Below are 20,326 nucleotides of genomic sequence, written 5' to 3'. Positions count from 1 at the left end.
CTTAGAAGTTTAGCAACATGAAGCTATTATCTGCAGTCCTCCTCTTGCTGTTTGGTAACTATTCAATATATACATTAACTATATGACTACTTACATTTGTTAATGTTTAATTCGAATTTTAGCTGCCATAGGATTTCCTTCTGGCGAAGCCATCATCGGTCGCCATCGTTGCATTTTTGTTAAAAACCACAATTGCCCAAATAAGAATGTCAATTTCTGGCTATATAGCAAGTAAGTCCATTTGTATACTCAAACAAATTATTATTAACTCAATATTTTCAGAACCACTCGCGATGCTCCCGTTAAGCTAGATCCACTCAAACTTAATCCTAAGGACTTTAATCCGCCACGTCCACTCAAAATACTGCTACATGGCTTCACAGGAAGTCGCGACTCTGCGCCCAATGATTATATACGACCCGTGCTTCTGAACAACGAGGATGTCTATGTTATCTCCGTTGATTATGCTTCTTTAGTGAATTCTCCATGCTATATAACTTCCGTAAGGAATCTCCCATTGTTCAGCAAATGTCTCGCCCAGCTCATCAATAATCTGGTGAAGCAGGGCCTTGTGCAACACGATCAGATCCACATCATTGGCTTTAGCTTGGGTGCCCATGTGGCTGGACAAACAGCTAACTATGTGCAGCCCAAGCTGAAACGCATCACGGGCTTGGATCCCGCCTTCCCTCTTATCTCCAAAGAAAAGCAAAAACGTTTGGATACAAGCGATGCAGACTTTGTGGATGTTATACACACGGATAGATTCTTTGGCATGGGAGACCCCGTGGGCCATGTGGATTTTTATCCGAACTATGGGTCACATCAACCCGGCTGCAAGAAGGAGGAGCCCTGGACTCCGCGTTCATGCAGTCACAATCGTGCTGCTCGCTACTATGGAGAGTCCATTAATTCGACGCTGGGTTTTTGGGGTCGTAGATGTACCAGCCGGAGAGTATATGTTAAGCGTCGTTGCCCCAAAAATAGCCCGCAAGCTCTGATGGGTTACCATGCCACAAAGAAATTGGAGGGCTCCTTCTTTCTCGTGACTGACAGCAAAGCACCTTTCGCGCTGGGCAAGGATAAGCAGGCGGATAGCACCACAAACGAGGAGGACTTCGAAGATGATTATGACCCAAAATGGGATGAAATATATCCAGAACTGGACTCCAATGATGTCGAGATCATAGAAGAGTAGAATTGATCAATATTGAGCTATATTGTAATGAAACATTTACATGATATACTAATCTATCTACCTAATAAAGTTGCATGCAATTATTTCTCTTGATGTATTACAAAACAAGTAAGAAAGCTACCGACGAGTGTACTCGACTGTGAGATACCCGCTACCCATTTTGAATAAGAGCAATATATTTTGCGGTATTATTCTCAAAATATACCAAATATACTGCAAAAATACTAAAAATATACCAAATGGTATATGTAGTATATCGATATAGTACCGCATTCAAAATATACCATTGACGGCACAATATACCAGATTGTCAGCCAAAGCAACTACGACCATCAGTAAGTAGACGTTTTTGCCCATACAAAAGTATTTCTTTAATAACTTCGACAATTTTTATCTGATCGCAACCAAATTTTCAGGGATCATAACTACTATAGTTATTACTGAATATACCAAAATTCTCTAGCTTTAAAATTACACTTGTTATTCGATTTTTTTGATTTGCAGGGGCGGAAGGGGGCGTGCAAACATAACAAATGCTGTCGAAAAAAATTATAGCTCTATCTCTTATAGTCTCTGAGATCTAGGTGTTCATACGGACAGACGGACAGACACACAGACGGATAGACGGACAGACGGACATGGCTAGATCGTCTCGGCTGTTGATGCTGATCAAGAATATATATACTTTATAGGGTCGGAGATGCCTCCTTCTACCTGTTACATACATTTCCTGCCGGCACAAAGTTATAATACCCTTCTACCCTATGGGTAGCGGGTATAAAAAGAACGAAAGTGTCATCGGTCGTATTTCGAATTCAATTTTAAATATTGCTTAAGGCGCTCAGTAAAAGCACCATCTATGTGCCATGTGCAGCAACAGAAAAGTTAATGCGGCTGTCATAGCAGGTAGCTTTTAATAGAGGACAAACATATCGACGCATTTTCGAGAAAATATCGAATATAATTTTTGAAAATGAATTTTTTAATGTGTTCGTTATGAATTGGAAAAAAAGTACGCAACTCAATTGAATTCAATAAAGTTAAAAGCTACCAAATACAATATTTTATTAAAAAAAAGACTTAAGTTATAAATGCTCGAAGCAGCGACCCGCTCCACTTGCATTTTATTAAATTAAAATACAAATAATAAAAATTGAAATATCCGACTGCTGAATATCCGGCATTGTAGAGGAAAATGGCGTTAAGCTTAATTTTATCAACAAATTCGTGAAAACGTAATAAAGTAAATTTCCCTTTTTTTTTACCAAACTAAACATTAAATTTATTAAAGCATATTTATGTTTGCGATAAGTAGAAAGAAAGACTAATTAAAATATGGTCGTGCTTTTTGTAATGAGAAAACAACTAAAAACGAAAAAGATTACACTATACACCTTTTAAAAAATTCAGTTTAAATAGCGCGTAGTTTCACTACTTTTCACACATCTGACTTAGAAGTTTAGCAACATGAAGCTATTATCTGCAGTCCTCCTCTTGCTGTTTAGTAACTATTCAATAACTATATGACTACTTACATTTGTTAATGTTTAATTCGAATTTTAGCTGCCGTAGGATTTCCTTCTGGCGAAGCCATCATCGGTCCCCATCGTTGCATTGTAGTTAAAAACCACAATTGCCCAAATCAGAATGTTAAATTCTGGCTATATAGCAAGTAAGTCCATTTGTATACTCAAACAAATTATTATTAACTCAATATTTTCAGAACCACTCGCGATGCTCCCGTTAAGCTAGATCCACTCAAACTTAATCCCAAGGACTTTAATCCGCCACGTCCACTCAAAATACTGCTACATGGCTTCACAGGAAATAGCGACTCTGCGCCCAATAATTATATACGTCCCGCGCTCCTGAATAACGAGGATGTCTATGTTATCTCGGTTGATTATGCTCGTTTGGTGAATGCTCCATGCTATATAACCTCCATAAGGAATCTCCCATTGGTCAGCAAATGTCTCGCCCAGCTCATAAATAATCTGGTGAAACAGGGCCTTGTACAGCATGATCAGATCCACATCATTGGCTTTAGCTTGGGTGCCCATGTGGCTGGGCAAACAGCCAACCATGTGCAACGCAAGCTGAAACGCATCACGGGCTTGGATCCCGCCAAGCCTTTCATCAATGGCAATAGTTATAAACGTTTGGATATCACCGATGCAGACTTTGTGGATGTTATACACACGGATAGAATCTTAGGCTTGGGGGAGCCCGTGGGCCATGTGGATTTTTATCCGAACTATGGGTCACATCAACCCGGCTGCAGGAAGGAGAACCCCTTAACTCCGCAAGTATGCAATCACGATCGTGCTCCTCGTTACTATGGAGAGTCCATTAATTCGACGCTGGGTTTTTGGGGTAGTAGATGCACCAGGAAAGAATATGCTAAGCGTCGTTGCCCCAAAAATAGCCCGCAAGTTCTGATGGGTTACCATGCCACAAAGAAATTGGAGGGCTCCTTCTTTCCCGTGACTGACAGCAAAGCGCCTTTCGCGCTGGGCAAGGATAAGCAGGCGGATAGCACCACAGACGAGGAGGACTTCGATTCCGAATTCGATTTGGAATCGATGCCTACTGAATTCAAAGATGATTATGAAATATGTCCAGAACTGGACTCCAATGAAGTCGAGATCAAAGAAGAGCAGAATTGATCAATATTGATCTATATTTTGTAATGAAACATTTACATGATTTATATCTATCTAATAAAGTTGCATGCAATTATTTCTCTGATGTTTTACTATTTTCATGGAGATCACGCATTTTATTTTTTCAATTCGCAGATTTGAATATCGCTCTTGGCGCTCAGCAGGAGCGCCATCTGTGGGCCATGCACAACAACAGTAAAGTTAATGCGGCAATCATAGCATTTAGCTTTTAGCAGATTGAAAGTATCGTATTAACATTTTAAAAGCTAATATTATCTTATTTTGCAATCATTATGAAAAAACATTAAATTAGTTAAATATAAATTCGACATACTAATTAATGTTGACAAGAAAATTGTCATTACTTTATATTTGCGCATTTTGCGTGAGCAGTAACCGATAGTTGCCTGCACAGTGACTCGCGCTACGATAGTGTCCAGCACTAGCACGACTTGCAGTAAACAACAAAACATGTATTTTTTTCACCTACAAATTTGACCCGGCAGCTGATTGCTAAAATGATAAGTAAATAGAGAATTTTCATTCTCAACGCGCAACATTAGAAGGTAACTGCACAAATTAGGCGTTAATTAACTTTGCTTGCATTACATAAAATTAAATTATAGTTATTTAAAACAGTAATATCCTGCATAATTATCGTTATCGTGCGTTTAAAGAAAAACATATCGTTATCGTTATAACCGGCAGCTGAAGATAACGTTAAGTTGCTGTGATGAAATTATAATTCTTGCGAAATCTGGACTACAAATTTGATTAGCAAACAACATGGCTAAGCGACAGATGTGGGATCACATGCGTCAGGTCTTCCATCAGGCTGTGAACGCAGTGCATCCCGAAAAAATCTTTGTGGACTACAACAGCTTCGATCTGCGGCCGCAGGTGAAGGAGGATCAGCGTGTTTACATCAAGCTCAATGGCCAGCAACACGACATTACCGACAAGACCTGCCATGTGGTGGGCTTTGGCAAGGCGGTGCTGGGCATGGCCAACACAGTGCAGCGGGATCTGGGCCAGTGGTCAGCTGGCGGAGTGCTCAGCGTGCCGGTGAACACGCTTCAGCAGTTCAAGTTGCCTGTCAGCGACAAGCTGACAGTGCACGAAGGTGCACCCAACAATTTACCCGATGAGACGGCTCTGAAGTCTGCTCAGTCGATTAAGACGCTAGCCGAGAGCATGACCGCCAAAGATGTGCTGTTTGTGTTTATCTCTGGCGGGGGTTCGGCGTTGTTGCCGCTGCCCCGAGCACCGCTAACGCTGTTGGACAAGCGCAGGATTGCCGATGAGCTGATGAAACGCGGCGCCAGCATCCAGGAGATCAACACGGTGCGCATTGCTTGCTCGGACATTAAAGGCGGACGCTTGGCGCTGGCGGCACAAAAAGCGAGCTTGTTGGTCACCTTTGTGCTGAGCGACATCATCGGTGATCCCCTCGAGCTGATTGCCTGTGGTCCCACCATACAGTCTAAAGACAACAATCAGTCTGCGGCAGCAATCCTCAAGAAGTTCCAACTATGGGAGGAGCTGTCAGTTCCACTGCAACAAGTGTTCGAATCTCCCGAGGGGCAACAGCAACAGACGGCCTTTGATAACAGCAAAGTGTTTGTGGTGGGCAGCAATGTTATAGCCACCGCAACAGCTGCCCAGGAAGCCCACAGGCTGGGCTTTGTTCCTAGCGTTTTGAGCTGCGCGGTGCAGGGCGACGTCAGCAGCGTGGCTGCGGATTATCAGCGCTTGCTGCAGAGTATTCAAGAGTACAAACAACGCTCGATTAATCCACAGCAGCTACGGGAACGTTTTCCATTTGCGGAGAAAAGCTTTGAGGATTTCCTCAAGGCACTGGAGCAGCACATCAACACCAAGACGCCGCTGTTTCTCATTTGTGGTGGCGAGCCCGTCATCAAGGTAGCTAGCAAAGTACAGAATGCAGTTAAATAATAACTAATGAAGTATGTTTTCATTTAGGTCACTGGTCAGGGTCTTGGAGGACGCAGTCAGCACTTGGCGTTGCTCATGTCGCAGATGCTGCATCGCGATGAATCGCTTGCTGGATGCACATTTCTAAGCGCCGGTACCGATGGCATCGATGGACCCACAGACGCAGCAGGCGCTATTGGCGATAGCTGCGTTATAGATGAGTATTTGGCCAATCATACGCTCGACGAACTGGCCGAAGTGTTGCGCAATTGTGATAGCTACAATTTCTACAAGCAATTGGCGGCGGGGGAGCATCATCTGATCACTGGACACACGGGCACCAATGTGATGGATTTGCACTTCCTTGTGGTGCCTTAATAATACCTTTGACACGGTTTCGTCACCATTTGGATGATGGCTGATGGGGATGGTTAATGAAGTTGCTCTTGAAAAACCCGCAGCGAGCGATGAAATAGTTTCAATTTGTTTAATAAGTGTTCAGACAGTTTTTACGATTTTCCTGCTTAATGTTCCTCTAAATTTTTTACGACTCGTTTCATTAACATTTTTAATATGCATTTAAATGCGAGTATTCCGTATTCATATTCGTCGTATTCGTATTCGTATTCGTATTCCGTATTCATTCTCTTTACGGAATGCTCTTCTTATGCTTCGTGCTTCAAGTGACAAACATAAAATGGCAATTAGCTTTTTCCTCTTCATAAAACTGAAACAAAAACGAAAATGAAAAAGAATTCTGCCTTATGAAATCAGCAATCAGTAAAATATTTTACTTTTTTTGTTTGTTGTTCACGCAGCTTCCAGATGAATTGTGATGATTTTATGGTTGTGTGATAAATCAAATGATATATCTATCTAACTAGCTATCTATCTATACGATTATTATGAAGCATAAATATTTGTCATACATTTGTTTTCTTCGTATTTGTTATTGTTTTTTTTTGTCTTTTTTTTGGTTGTCGTGCTTTGCGTCTCATAAAAATGCGCTGCTAATAAATCATCTTAATTGTTTAAGACCCCAAAGGCAAACAGTAGCAGCAACAGCAGAAACAACAACAATGGCCAGCGATAATTGCAATTAAAAATGTAAATTTATTTGTTTAGTTTTATTTTTAGCAACAACAATACAACCACAAATACAACAAAAGAAAATATAATAAAATTTACTAGAAAAACTAAAACGCGACGCGCGCCCAGTTGCAATTTACAATTTACAATTTTACAACTGACACTTCGCCTGCATATTTTTCTAATTGCGCTTTTTTTATTTTGCCTTCCTTTTTGCAATACCCTAACAAGGGGTATAATACCATTTTAATTAATTTAACACTAGATCAGTTATAACGAGGAAAAGAATTAAGTTCAAATAGAAATAATCTTGTTAAAAATTACACTTTTTGAAAAAATGTACACTTCATTTTATATCTTTACTATTAATATTTTTATAATTTTTGATGTATTCTTATATATACATTTTTAACTAAACCTTGTTTATAAACAAAAAAGATTGTTAATAAAATATTTTTTTATATTCCTGATTTCTACAGCACCTTAAATTCACAATCCGGTATATTATTGTGTACTCTATGGTGTGTTTTGAATGTTATAGTATATGAATATACCAAATATTGCTTTTTGTATATTTTGGCTTTTTTTTGTTTTCAACAACACTTGTTACATATGTATATTTTCAGATAAATTTGAACAACTCACTTAACCAAGAAAATGTTCGTCCATATATTTGTTAAAAATCAATAAAAATTAAATTAATTACTGTCGATTTTTAGGTTTTTAACCTAATCTCAATAAAGTAGCCAGCTGAAACGATTTGGGAATTATTGTCAATAATGTTCCCTAAATATATTAAAACTACTGAATATTACTCGTCTATAGAACACTACGAAAGTCACTGAGAAGCCTCACAAAGAAATGCATTAACAATTAGCTAGCTCAACACCTTTAGTCACCATCTATGAATAATAATAAACGCCTCAATTATATTTCTTTTGATCTGTAGAATATAAATCGATTTAATGCACAAGTGTATTTAATCGTCGACAGTCTGTTTTCCATATTATTTTTTATTGTTTAATGCACAATAGACACTTTTGTTTGCTATTGTTGTAGTGATTGTTGTTATTGTTGTTGTCTGCTCTATGGAATAATTATTGTTGCCGCGCATTTGGCACAATTATTAAATAATCACATTCGCTTATATTGGCGAGTATCTTGAGTCTGTGCTATTTTTGCTTGATTAACTTTGTTATTAACTAAGTATATATGTTAGTAAGCGAGTGCACATATGTTAAATGTGCATATAAAAAAAAAAATAAACAACAAATTGCAGCTGCGGTCGCCGCACTTGCAACCAGCGACAAACATGACATGACTAAGACCTCAATTCTGATGAAAAATATGACTTGATAAATCACAATATATCTAATTACGATCCATTCAACAACATAGTATTCTACTACTATATAGTAGTAGTAGGAAATCTTTCCGGCATACGAATAAACAAATGTGCATCCACTAATCAATTCCGAGGAAAATGAGAATTAAAAACAGATTAAGGACAAAGTTCTTAAGTGATTTAAGCGCAGATATTACATTACATTACTATTGAATAAAACAGTGAGAGCTTATAAATTCTAATTATAGAATTTCATGAAAAATTGATTAGAGATTTCAATACAAAAGCTTCGCTCTATTTCGCTGACAGTTGTCGGTTGTGAATAAGCAAACTCTTTTACTGTTTCGCAACTATTACGTAATCTAGAACAAAATAAAAATACAATTGAAAATGAAGCTAGTATGAAGATATAGTAAAAATAATTGAACAAGGTCAGATTGCATTTAATTTAAATTATTTTTTTTAAATATTAAGTAGCAATGAAATTCTGAATGAACTGCGTTTGTAAATTCTTGAATTAAAGTATATTATATAAAATATTTTCGTTCATACTTCGTAAGATTAATTTAATGTGTTGATGAAAATCTATTAATATATTAAATAGATAATGGACTGTAGAAATTTATTTTTCAAAAAATAATCAATATAAAATAATCAAGATTAAATAAGATCAACGATCTTGAATATTTTAAAAATATAAATTTCAATTCATTTAGCTAAATGTTTTCCCCTTAAAATAAGATCAACGATCTTGATGCAATTGAATGCTAATAAAGAAATATAGCTTAAGATTGCCTTATATTGAATTAAATATAATTGTTCGCCCAAAGTTTAAACTGCAACATAATTTTCAATGATAATTCCTTGATCTCTAATTGGTTTTCATTTTATTTGAAGAAAATAAAAATAATGATTTGGGAATATAAGTTGTTGCACATCTAGTTGAATGATTTCCCTGCTTACAAGGAAATGTAGCTTAAGATTACATTATTCTAATTAATGTACTCTCTGTACATGTAATTAAGCTGGATCTCTCTCGATTCCCATCTATCCAGATCTGCCCACTGCTCAGGGCTGCTCATCCCACGCTGAGATCGTTGAGCTGCGATTAGAAACATTTCCGTTTCCGCAGCGGAGTCTGCAAAGTGTCAAAGTGCTGCTGGTCAGCAGCTATATTTAACACTTATTGCTAATGTGCGTGTACTTACAACAATGATGGGGCAGCTGGGGCAGGCAGGCAGGCAGCCACCCCCCAAAGCAGTAAAGTTTTGTCTTTAGCAGCATCTGAGGCAGCTGTGGAATGTCGCGTCAATTTGTCTGCCTCGTTTGCCGCTGGCGTAGCAACAACAATCTCAGAACATCTGCTGCCGCTTCTGCTTGATGATGATTATGAGCATGTTCATCATCTCTGCCAGCTACATGGTCATTACGAAGATGCTGCTGTTGTTGCTGCGGCCATTGAGTGCAAGTGTCGCGTTGATTTATTAATTAAGCATTGGAGAGCTGCGCGTGGCAACTGCGTGGCAGCATCAGCGAAGCTAATGAAGTACTCTGACTTGGACTCGCACTCGCACTGGCAATTTTAATTAACGATCCGATCCGATCCAAAGCGATACGATCGAGTGTGTGAGTGTGATTGTGATTGTGATGTGAGCACATATCAAATAGACTTTTGGGGCAGCTGAGATGTTGACTTATGACATCACACCCATTTGGACAGCAGCTGCTTGCCTCTGGCATTGCCCAGACAAGCTGACGACGCTTATCACGAATTCACACACACACACACACACACACACACACACAGAAGACAGACAGAGAGAGAGAGAGAGAGAGAGAGAAGCACGCATTGCGCATACGACGCGTGGCCCCATGGACGAAAGTCAGCAAACAAATTGAATATTTTGTGCTCGCCTCTCGTCGCATTAGCGACATCAATTTGCCTGCTCTTAATTTGTCTAGACAATGGCAAAGTTCATCCCAAGTGTCAAGCTAACAAACATTCATATGATATATGTATACTTTATATATCTACTATAACTATACATATACTTTGTGTATACTCTATGAGCACATGCCTAAGCAGCAAGTTCAATTAATGCTTTTTGTCACATGCTAACTGGAATTGTGCTTCACACCAATTTGCATGCGATTGGATACTCGAATTCGCATTCACACTCAGTTTGTCAGCCTGTGAGTAGCTTGGCCATGATTCATTCTTCTCTTCAATGGAATGTCTTAATTTGAAGCATCTGTCTTTATGCTAAAGGGGGAGGACGTGACAGCTGGATCTTCAATCCCAACCCCCAGCAGAGGGAGGAAACGCATCAAATAAAGTGCACTGAACTGGTTCAAATACTTGACAAAGGCAACCAGATTTGGTCATCAAAATCATTCCGACTTCTCCTGAAAATCTTTCTGTTTAAGCTTTACTTTCTGAGTTGCCTAGAATAAACAGATTTAAGATGATTTTTCGAAAGCTATAAGTATTAATAGTATGATATCTTAAACAGTATGTTGTTGTATGCCATTCTAAATCTCATTTTCCCAAACAATTTTCCAAGACAAACTTTTTATAAAGAGCTTGATTTAAAAAAGTTTTGTTTTTTAAACTAATATTTTCAACCAGAAAGTGCGATCTTTTTTTAAATCTATTTTAATTTCTTATAATTGTCAGCAAGAATACATGAATATTTAGATTGCGTTGCACTTTGACATTAATAATAAATATTTTAATTTATTTTAACAAATATGTATTTGACTTTCAATTTTGTTTACTTATTATTATTATTATTTTTTTTTATTTAATTTTTAAATTCTATTTTTTTTTCCAATTATATTTTTATACTTTTTAATATTATTATTTCTAGATTTCCCATTAGATTTTACGTAATAATAAATATGAAATATTAATATGAAATATTTAATATTTAATTTCTTGCATTAATCACCTAATTAGAAGATTTTATTTGATTTATGAATGTATCGATTAAATTATGGTTTGAAGCTTATCTAAAATTTTCGATCGCTTAGCCTGAAAAAGGTTCAAGCTTAAGCTAAACGCAAAGCAGACATTTTTCAATAAATATATTTAATTTTTAAAATCAATTAATTTAAATAATTAAAGTCGTTCATTAACTTTCTTTTATACCCGATTTTATTCAACAAGTAAAATCTCTGCTTATCGTAAGATTTAAAGGTGAAACTTTTAAGTGCCAAAGGCAGCTTTCAGTCGATCATCCTTAAAAGGTTCAAGCTTAAGCTAAATCCACAAAGCAAAGAGAATGACAATTAAAGCATAAGCTCTTCAAGAACGTGCGCCAATTATCAATTATTAAGCAGATCCAGATCCACATCCAGATCCAGATGGAGTCTTGAGTACTTGGCCAGACTCTGATGAGGCGAGTGTTAATGCTGAGCTTGCCATTTATCAAATGCATCATCTTCATCGAAGCGGCTGCCCCTTGTGTTCACGGCCAACGCCACGGGGCAGGCAGGCTTAATGTCAATCTGTAGCGTTGAGCTGAGTTGTGGTTGTTGTTGCGGCTTCGGCTGCGGCTGCTGCTGCCTCTTGGCTGGCTATTAATGCATTACAAATAGGTGCGCCAGACCACAACAAGCACAACTGGTAACATGGCCATAGACGCGTCGGTGCCGTTGACCAATCTGACTGAGACTGCGACTGAGAAGCAAAGGCAGAGGTGGGGGATAAGGCTGAGACTGAGACTGAGACTGAGACTAAGATTGAGCCTCAGCAGACGACCTCAAGTGTTGGCAACAATCGCCCTGTTGCCTGCTGCACGCTTGGCCGCAATACCCGCACTTAACTGCAGCGGCAGCAACAACAGGCAACACAGGCTGCAAGTGCAACTGCAACTGCAGCAAAAGACGATGTCGAAGCCGAAGTCGAAGCAGAAGCAGTTCAAGTTTGCGCTGAGGAATTCCTTGCCGCTGAAATAATTAAGCATTGCAACATTGTTTATTGTTGTTGTGCTTGTTTTTTGTTGTTGTTGTTCTTGTTTTTGTGGTTGTTGGGGTGTTGCAGGCTCGTTTAACAAGGCAGTCATCTTAACAAGTGCCTCGCCAAGCGAGCAGTTCTACAAGTTTTTTTTGTTGCCTCCTTTTTGCCAAGGAATTTCCATTTTATTTACATTTAGAATGTGACGCGACAGGCTTCGACTCGCAGGCAGTTGCCACAGCAGCAACAACAGCAGCAGATGAACCACATGCCACATGCCAGAGCGGGCCAAATCGAAAGCTATTTGCCCCATTTGCATACAGTCCATGTTGCTAGCAACAATGTTGCCAAGCTTCCAGCAACATTGAGGCTGCGTTTATTATCGAAAATCAAATTGGTTAACACATTCAAAATCGCTTTTGTTGTCCGCTGATTATGAAAACGCACGCAGCTTATAAGCCGGGCATAAAATATAAACCAAAAACAAAACGAAATTGTATAAAAAAAAGCAAAATTATAATGCCAGCATAATAATTTAATTAAAGCAAAAAGTTGTTTTTCCGCTTTGTTTGTTTGTTGTCTTCTGCCGAGTGTGGAAGGCAAAGCAGCTCATAAAAAAAGCACAGCAAAAAAAATCAAAATGTGTTTCCAGCTATGAGATTGTTGCCTTTAAAATATATATATACATATGTGGTTATAGTTGCTTAAAGTTGGCGTGCCGTTTTATTGCATAATTATCGTGTCAGCGGCCCAAGTTGAAGTCTCTCCAGTTCCTTCCTTCCTTCCTTGCTTCCCCCCCGGAAGAGTTGTTGCGGAAATGCAAGTTTGCCAATGCGTGAAAGTGTTGCAAATGTTGTCGCCGAATCGATATTGTTGTTGCTGTTGTTGCAGCTGCAATCACGCTTTGTGGCTGCTGTCAACAACTTGGTAACAACAACAACAACTTTGCCATAACCTCAAAAATAATAAAGCGACGTCTATTTTTATAATGCGCAATCTTTGGTGCGTGCGTCGCAGTCGCAGTCGCAGTCGACGTCGCTGCTTGCCGCCAGCTGTGTGCCATGCACTCATTCTCCGACTCCCCCCGCTGAAGCTCCTCGCCTTGCAACCCACCTGCTTCCCCAACCCATAAACAGCATCTTCAACCACCCAACCACCCGCCCCCTTTAGCTCTGCACCACCAACCACACACACACACACACACACTCAGCTCAGCACACCACTCACAATGTGTTGCCTGCGTTTATTGATTTATTAGAAAATTCCAATGAACAAGTTTTAATACATGACGACGACGCTCGCAGCAATTGCTGGTGTTGTTGCTGCTGCTGTTGTTGCTGCTGCTGATGCTGTGGCAAAAACAATATCAGCAAGAGCAGCAACAACAACAACAACACGTAGAACTGGCAAAAAAGTAGCAAGTGCAATATTTTAATTACGCTACCAGCGGCAAATAGCAAACTACACGTAGTAGCATTCAACGAACGACAACTGGCAACATGCCGCATGCATTTGGCCAACAGCGTTGCCAGTGCACGCAAGAAATGTTGCCAGCTGCAGAGCGGCAAACGCTGCGTATGCGCAATGCGCAAAGTGGATAGTGAATTTAAGTTGAGGGTTTAAGAACGAAAAGCTTGGAAACATTTTTTTAAATATTTATTTTACTAATCAATACTATATTATTATTATTTTTATTAAGTATAGAATATTTTTATTAATTGGTATTCATAATATTGACATTAAACATTATTAATATTGTGTATAGACTAATAAAATCCATTTCATTTGAGTTGTAAACTACAAAGTTACACTTCACATTCAAAGCTTTTGTTAGTTATCCACAACAAGTATTGACAAGTTTGGCACGCTCTCTTAGCGTCTGATTGGTTTGTCTGTCTGACAGTCTGGCAACGCTGTGCGGTCAGTTCACATGGTGTCGTATAATGAATACGCTCAGCCTTAAACATTTTGCAATCAATTTAAATTTACATTTGCTGCACTTCGCTCCGCTCCACTATGCGCTTCAACTGCCTAGCACCGAATTCGAATTTCGAACTCGAATTCGAATTCGACGCTGATTTGAACTGCAACCAGTTGAGATGGTGATTTGGGTAAGCGGCGGCGAAACAAGACGATAGATCTGTAACAGCTTGCAGCGGGAGAGCAGCAAAGAAAGTCGCGCATATCAAGCAGCTGAGTTTGGAGTGTAGAGTGAAGTAGTAAGGGGAGGGGGAGTAGGGTGTGGGAAGGGGAAGGGGGAGTAGAGCAGCGCAGCACAGCACAGAGCGAAGCAAAAGCAAAACGAAGCTGAAGCTGAGAGAGTTGAATATTTGTAATTGTCTCTGAGGCTGACAGACGGACTTGTTTGTTTGTTTGTTGCCGTTACTGTGACTGTTGTTGTTGTTGTTGCTGCTGATGTTGTTGTTGTTTTTGGGGCTTGATTAATAATTAATCGCAGTCACATACACGCACACACACACACTCATACAAGCACAGAAATACACACATGCAAATCGCTGCCTGCTTTAATTACTCAACTTAAATGGCGCTTGAGCTTGAGCGACTTAAGCAACTTGATATGTGAGCCAGTGTGTGTGACGCTGTTGATGTCTGTGTGTTTGTGTGTGTGTGTGTCGATCGACTCTCACTACTACGCGCTCAAACTAAGTAACTAACTAGCTCGCCACTGCTGCTGCGTCTGCGACTGCGTCTGCTCTGCTGCTGCGACTGTGTCTGTAGCTGTCGCTGTCGCTCTGTCGCTGTGGCTTTGACTCTGTGTGTGCGTGTGTGTGTGCGTGTGTGTGTGGTTGTGGTTTCAATGGTGTTGGTGGCTGCTGCTGCTGCCGCCTGTTTGCCTTGCCCGGCCGCTTTGGCCGCTCATTCAGTTTTTTGCGCTCAGCGCTCGTTGTACGGAACCGAAAGATTCGTCGTTGTCGCCAACAACGGTTAGCTCGACTTTTGCCTGTCCAAAAATAATACCAAAAAAAAAGAAACACAACAACAAAAATAGCAGCAGTGACGGCAGCAAATCATTTACAACAACTTGTCATAACTTGATCTAACTCGGGCCCAGTAAATCTGCATATCTATCCAAAAATATCCAATACTTGTGCATATATTTAATGTTCTGTTTTCGAGCTTTTTGTAATAATTCGCGGTTTTTGCGTGCGTATAAAAACGAAGAAGCAGAAGAAGAACACTCAGTTGAAGCTGTGCATCAGCAACAACAAAATAACCACAACAACAACAACATCTAGCCGAGATAGCAGCTAAGCTCAAGAACAGTAAACAGCTTCAACTCTCGCTTCGTCTCGTCTTCGTCTTCGTTTTCGCTGTCGCCGTCGCCGTCGGCGTCGCTGTCGTCGTCGCCTTCGCCCTCGCCAACGTTCTCGCTCTCGCCGCGATTGTTCCGCCATTGCGATACCGATAGCCCATTTCGATAGCTATAGCGATATCGATAGCACGCCATGTGTGTTGCTGTGAAGCAATTGTGAAGTCATTGCCCAAAAGCCATTCAAAGCCAAATAGGCCAAATTACATGTGTTATTTATTGGCCGACATGTGAAGTGCAAGTGATTTGTTCCGCCTTTCTATGCAAATTTTGTAGTAAATAGAATACGAGTATGCATCGATACAATTGTTATGCATCCACTCATATATACACACACATATGTATATAGAGCAGCAGTTGGCCCCCAAACGGATCCCCAACAACAACAACAACACTACACACAAGCATATGCACGCGTCTGTCCACAAATATAATGTATGCTACGTTCGCGAACTCCCAGAATTGGTTGTTGTTGCACTTGCAGCCAAAGGATTTGTGGATTTTACAACAATCTTGAGCTGTGCAACAGGTGCACAAGGTAAGCGATTTTCTGAATATTATTATATAGTACTATATATAGTTGTCGTTATACTTTATCACGAACTATTCGCTTAAATTAAATAATACGCATACGACATGGTGTTTGCGTGTCCAATTCCTCTTCATTCGGTTAACAAGCTAAATTAAGATTTGTATTATATGTATTAAAAGGTCAGAATATTTATTATTGAGTTTGAATTAGGTCAGAATAATTCAACAACTAATGTTGCTCCCACATATTTGTTGATGATTAATGATAAGACTTGAGACTTGGCTATGAATAAATATATCTATATTGAGTCAGCTAATCACCCTGATGAAGCATATCTTTTTACTTAAATTGATCATTTCATAGATGAACACTTGCAGTAATTTATGGTTAATATGTATAATAATTAGTTTTAAATTAACTGAGTTCATTCTATCGAAATCACTAATTAAATTCTTTAATTTTTCCTAGAAATTATATTTATTTTTTTTAATTGGTTATTCCCTAACTATTTTGTTTACTTCTAAATGAAATCCTCCATGGAATACCTTGAATTCATTAAGCACTAAAGATATTGGCAGTTATTTAGGTGTTTCCCCTTTAGTCAAGCGGAAATGTTGAAATATATTATTATTACTTTAGAATCCATAAACACAAAGAGAAATAACTAGAAGAGGCCTAAATGGAGTGCATATTCATAAGACAGCTGAAATGACGAACTAAATCGAACGGCATTCCACCATTAGCAATTGACACTGACATCGATGAAGTAGTGTGGAGAGAGAGGGAAAGTGAAGAGGGCGGACTGGGGTGTAAGTAATGAAGGGCTCAACAGATATGTCATACGGTCGTAGACTTGATAATTTATGACGCCATTTGGTTAATTGAATAATTGCATGTGACTGGTTGGCTTTGGCTTTGGGCGTGTTATGATTATCGTTATAGTTATAGTTAAAGTTATAGTTATGGATTTGCCATCGCCTCGAGGCCGTTTCGCATTGCATAAGCAATAAGCCAATGGTTTGCTCACTCTACCAGCTAGCTAGCTGGCTATAAACTTCAAGCCATAAGACATGCTCCACATTTGTCGAGTCACTCAGTGTGTGTGAATCTATGGCCCTATCATGTTACCCCAGCCCGGCATTTGGTTTGCTAATCAATGACCGCCTTTTGACATTTATTAACTGTGTCGCTTGGAATGAGAATATGTTTTTGCTATATCCTGAAGGGGGCTCCGAATGTTTGTTTTATTGTCTTTAGCGAGATCTGAGCTAATGATATGCTCCTCATCGCATCGCATCGTATCGCCACTCATCTCACACGCTTGATTTAGAAACTCGTTGGCTTAGGTGTGAAATTGATAGCCGCAAATGAAGCGGGGCCCCCAAACCTGATAACAAACTAAGCAGCAACAACGATAACAACATCAACAACAACAACAACAAGTGGCAAGCCGCAACAACAGCAACAACATCGCAGAGCAGTAGCTACAATGAAGGTCTTCCACTTTCTGAAATTCGACAAAAAGCAAAACACGAAGTGGTTGCTGTTGCTGTTGCTGCTGCTGCTGCCGCTTGTGATGTGGCTGGCCTGGCAAATCACAAGGCCTGCTTGCTGCCGCTTCTGATAACAACAAGCCGCAGCAGCAATGCGGCAATAATTTGCTGCTTGCAACAGTTGCAGCTGGCTACTGGCTACTGGTCATCAGCAGCAGCAGCAGCAGCAGCATTGGCAACAGGCTTAGGCCAGGCCAACATTTTATCAAAAGTGGTGGCATTAGCCTCCTCCACCTCCTACTCCTCCTCCCCCTCGCTGTACAACACAAACTGGTCACACTGGGTGAAGAGGCTGGCGCACAGGCGGCAGCAACTTCCCAATAGTTTCACTTATTTTACACACATTTTCTTAACGATAAATAAATTCCACAAGCAGATGCGGCTGCTGCTGTGGCTGCTGTGGCTTGATGCAGAGCAGCAACAACTTTTGCTATCACGTTTCCATGCAAGAAATTTCAGTGGTATTCCGCATGTACTTGAATTATACGTACTCAATCTTTGTTTGCCAACTGGTGAGGGGTAAAAACCAAAGGCGATTCTCTTGGCTGCAACTTGGTCAGGTGTTTTGTGGTAATATAGATTTGCAGTCATGGACTTTGCACTCTTCGACTGGCAATTGAAATATTTTCATCGCTCTTCTTTGCTAGAGAAAGAGAGAGATTGCACTATCAATGATCGATAAAGCCAAGGCCAGAGACTAGATAATCTCTTGAATGCAATGCTGCAATTGGGTCAGTGTTGATAGGATTAGTGCGTAAACTGTGAAAGAGTTGACAACAAAAGTGATTCACACTCATGACTCACGCATCAAACATAACTCATCTTATTCATAAGCGACCTTCTCTTCAAGTTAATAAATATACTAATTTACTTGCCATCTTAGAGATGCATATCTATCTAAGATTAACAATTTATATCTTTGATGAAATTTTATATGAATTCCGTTTGGCATTCTTGTGTTATCTGCTGTTGATCGACGTAATAGATTTTATCTGCCGAGCACTATCATTTCTCAAAGATGATAATCTTTTGAGTTCGCTGATTTATTGCCATATGCACTAAGTAGAGATATTATTCTCTATCTTTTCGAAAAAAACAACAAACTGCGGTCAATGAACCCGGAACGGATTCATCGCTGCTTATTGAAAATATCAGTTTCTTATTTATTTCCCAGTTGTATGGTATAATTGATCTGTCTAAAACTTAAACGTATGCTGACAACGATTTGCTTTAACTATGTCATTCTTCTTATAAGTTTTCTCAGATTTCAAGCCTCAACCTTAAATATATATAGATTCTTATATGGCCTTCGACTGTTGTTGTTTTCCTGTCGTTCAGTTATCGCTTTATATATTATATAATATGTTTAGAACAACGAACTAAGCTAAATCAAAAGTAAATAAATGTGAGAGAAGGAGGAGAAGTCTGTACTTAGTTTAGTATGGATGCTGATTAAATGTCGCCTTCTTTTGGCTTGACTAAAAATATAAAAATATATAAGATTTGCTTTTATCGTTTTGCTTTTGTTTTCATAAGCGAATTTCAAGTTCGTTATACGAAATCGCAGTCAACAGCTGATTTCGTAGTTCTTGTTGTTGTTGTTGTTAAACAAAGTCGTGCAGCTGCCATTCAGTCGACTTATAGACTATATATCTACAACATATATACGTACATCGCTTATACGTATATTCGTTTAACTGTAAATGTAAATTGTGTGTCCATTTGAAGCTTATCGAAATGAACGCGCGCAAAAATAACGCATAAATAAATAATTAATATAAAATACACACACATTAAAATATTCAGAAAGAGAGAGAAAGAAGCGTGTGTGAGTGCCAAGTGATTTGAACTTTGAAGGCAAGACAACTTGTGTTTGAGTTATGAATTTATCTAAAATCACAGCATGTTGTCGCTATCGTCGTTATTGTTGTTGTTGTTGTTTTTGGTGTTGTTGTATTGTTCTCGTTTGCCTGGCCATTTGACAAGTGGTTTGGCCCAAGTGTCAGACATGATAAATCATATAAATAATAATAAATACATCTACATATACGATACTTTATGCATACTTTATTAAAAGAGAAATGGCACAAGAAATGCAAACGCCAACTGACCCAAAACTGACATCAAGCATACGCTGTGTGGGCCAACAGAAAGTTATTTGTCATGAACACTCTACATAGCTTATAACTGTTTTTTAGTAATTTACTGTATATTTTAATAATCTATTTAATACACTATGAATTCAATATTAAATAAATAAAGCATTACACAACTAATAAAATTATTATTACGATTTGTGTAATTATAGGTGATAAATATAATTTTACGCTTATGTTTTTATTAACCATAAAAATTAGTTTCAATTATTAGAAAAAGTTTTACTGCTTTAAGCTAAACTGAAACTAATTTTTATGGGTGTTAAAAATAATACAATAATTAGACTGGTTGTATTTTATGGCTTGGTTTTACATTTAATTCAATATGTATATTAAAAAAAGTTTATTATTTTTATTTCCATTACCCAAATAAATGTTTTGCACCCCATTAAAAATATATTTTAATGTAGTAATATATCAATATACCAAATACAACCTTTGATTTATTCTTAGTATTTTTGTGGTGCATTAATTTGGTATCTTTCAGTCGAGCATATTATCGAGCAAAATAATAATCAATTATAATGCAATCAGTTGAAAATTGTAGAAGTTATTTAGGAAATACT

At 38.7% G+C, this 20,326-nt stretch overlaps 3 protein-coding genes across 5 annotated transcripts in view; all 3 read left to right on the top strand.

Moving 5' to 3' along the window:
- Positions 1-106: 106 nt before the first annotated feature.
- LOC117564963 (uncharacterized) lies at positions 107-3,864 on the top strand (the record flags this gene model as incomplete). The annotated part of the gene is made up of 4 exons (XM_052002738.1): positions 107-231; positions 283-1,194; positions 2,742-2,870; positions 2,922-3,864. Coding segments are annotated over 4 exons (2,109 nt in total), but the record flags the coding sequence as incomplete, so codon positions are not given.
- Positions 3,865-4,327: 463 nt separating this feature from the next.
- Positions 4,328-7,328, top strand: LOC117565132 (glycerate kinase). Of its 3 annotated transcripts, none has more exons than XM_034244102.2 (3): positions 4,328-4,427; positions 4,501-5,784; positions 5,845-7,328. In XM_034244102.2, exons 2-3 carry the CDS (start codon positions 4,648-4,650, stop codon positions 6,172-6,174), a joined length of 1,467 nt encoding a protein of 488 aa, XP_034099993.1. In that variant the 5' UTR covers positions 4,328-4,427; positions 4,501-4,647; the 3' UTR covers positions 6,175-7,328. The 3 variants fall into 3 exon arrangements, with proteins under 3 accessions (XP_034099993.1, XP_034099992.1, XP_034099994.1); XM_034244101.2 differs by having other exon boundaries at positions 4,329-4,427; positions 4,488-5,784; XM_034244103.2 differs by having other exon boundaries at positions 4,342-4,427; positions 4,570-5,784.
- An 8,402-nt stretch (positions 7,329-15,730) lies between these two features.
- Positions 15,731-20,326, top strand: part of LOC117564548 (protein decapentaplegic) — a 40,438-nt gene continuing 35,842 nt past the window's right edge. Inside the window, exon 1 of the mRNA XM_034243371.2 lies at positions 15,731-16,057. Coding sequence (XP_034099262.1) covers positions 15,859-16,057 — 199 coding nt within the window. The 5' untranslated portion in view covers positions 15,731-15,858. The remainder of the gene's footprint in view (positions 16,058-20,326) is intronic.

This window comes from Drosophila albomicans, chromosome 2L (assembly GCF_009650485.2).
Source record: "Drosophila albomicans strain 15112-1751.03 chromosome 2L, ASM965048v2, whole genome shotgun sequence".
In the NCBI taxonomy this organism is placed as follows: Eukaryota; Metazoa; Arthropoda; class Insecta; order Diptera; family Drosophilidae; genus Drosophila; species Drosophila albomicans.
Note: the sequence above shows the minus strand (reverse complement) of the source record. Positions and strands in the feature narration are given on the sequence as shown.

Coding starts and splice junctions, on each gene's coding strand:
- LOC117565132 (XM_034244102.2), top strand. CDS start 4,648: ATGGCTAAGCGACAGATGTGGGATCACATGCGTCAGGTCTTCCATCAG. Junction 5,785..5,844: donor GTGGCGAGCCCGTCATCAAG/GTAGCTAGCAAA, acceptor GTTTTCATTTAG/GTCACTGGTCAGGGTCTTGG.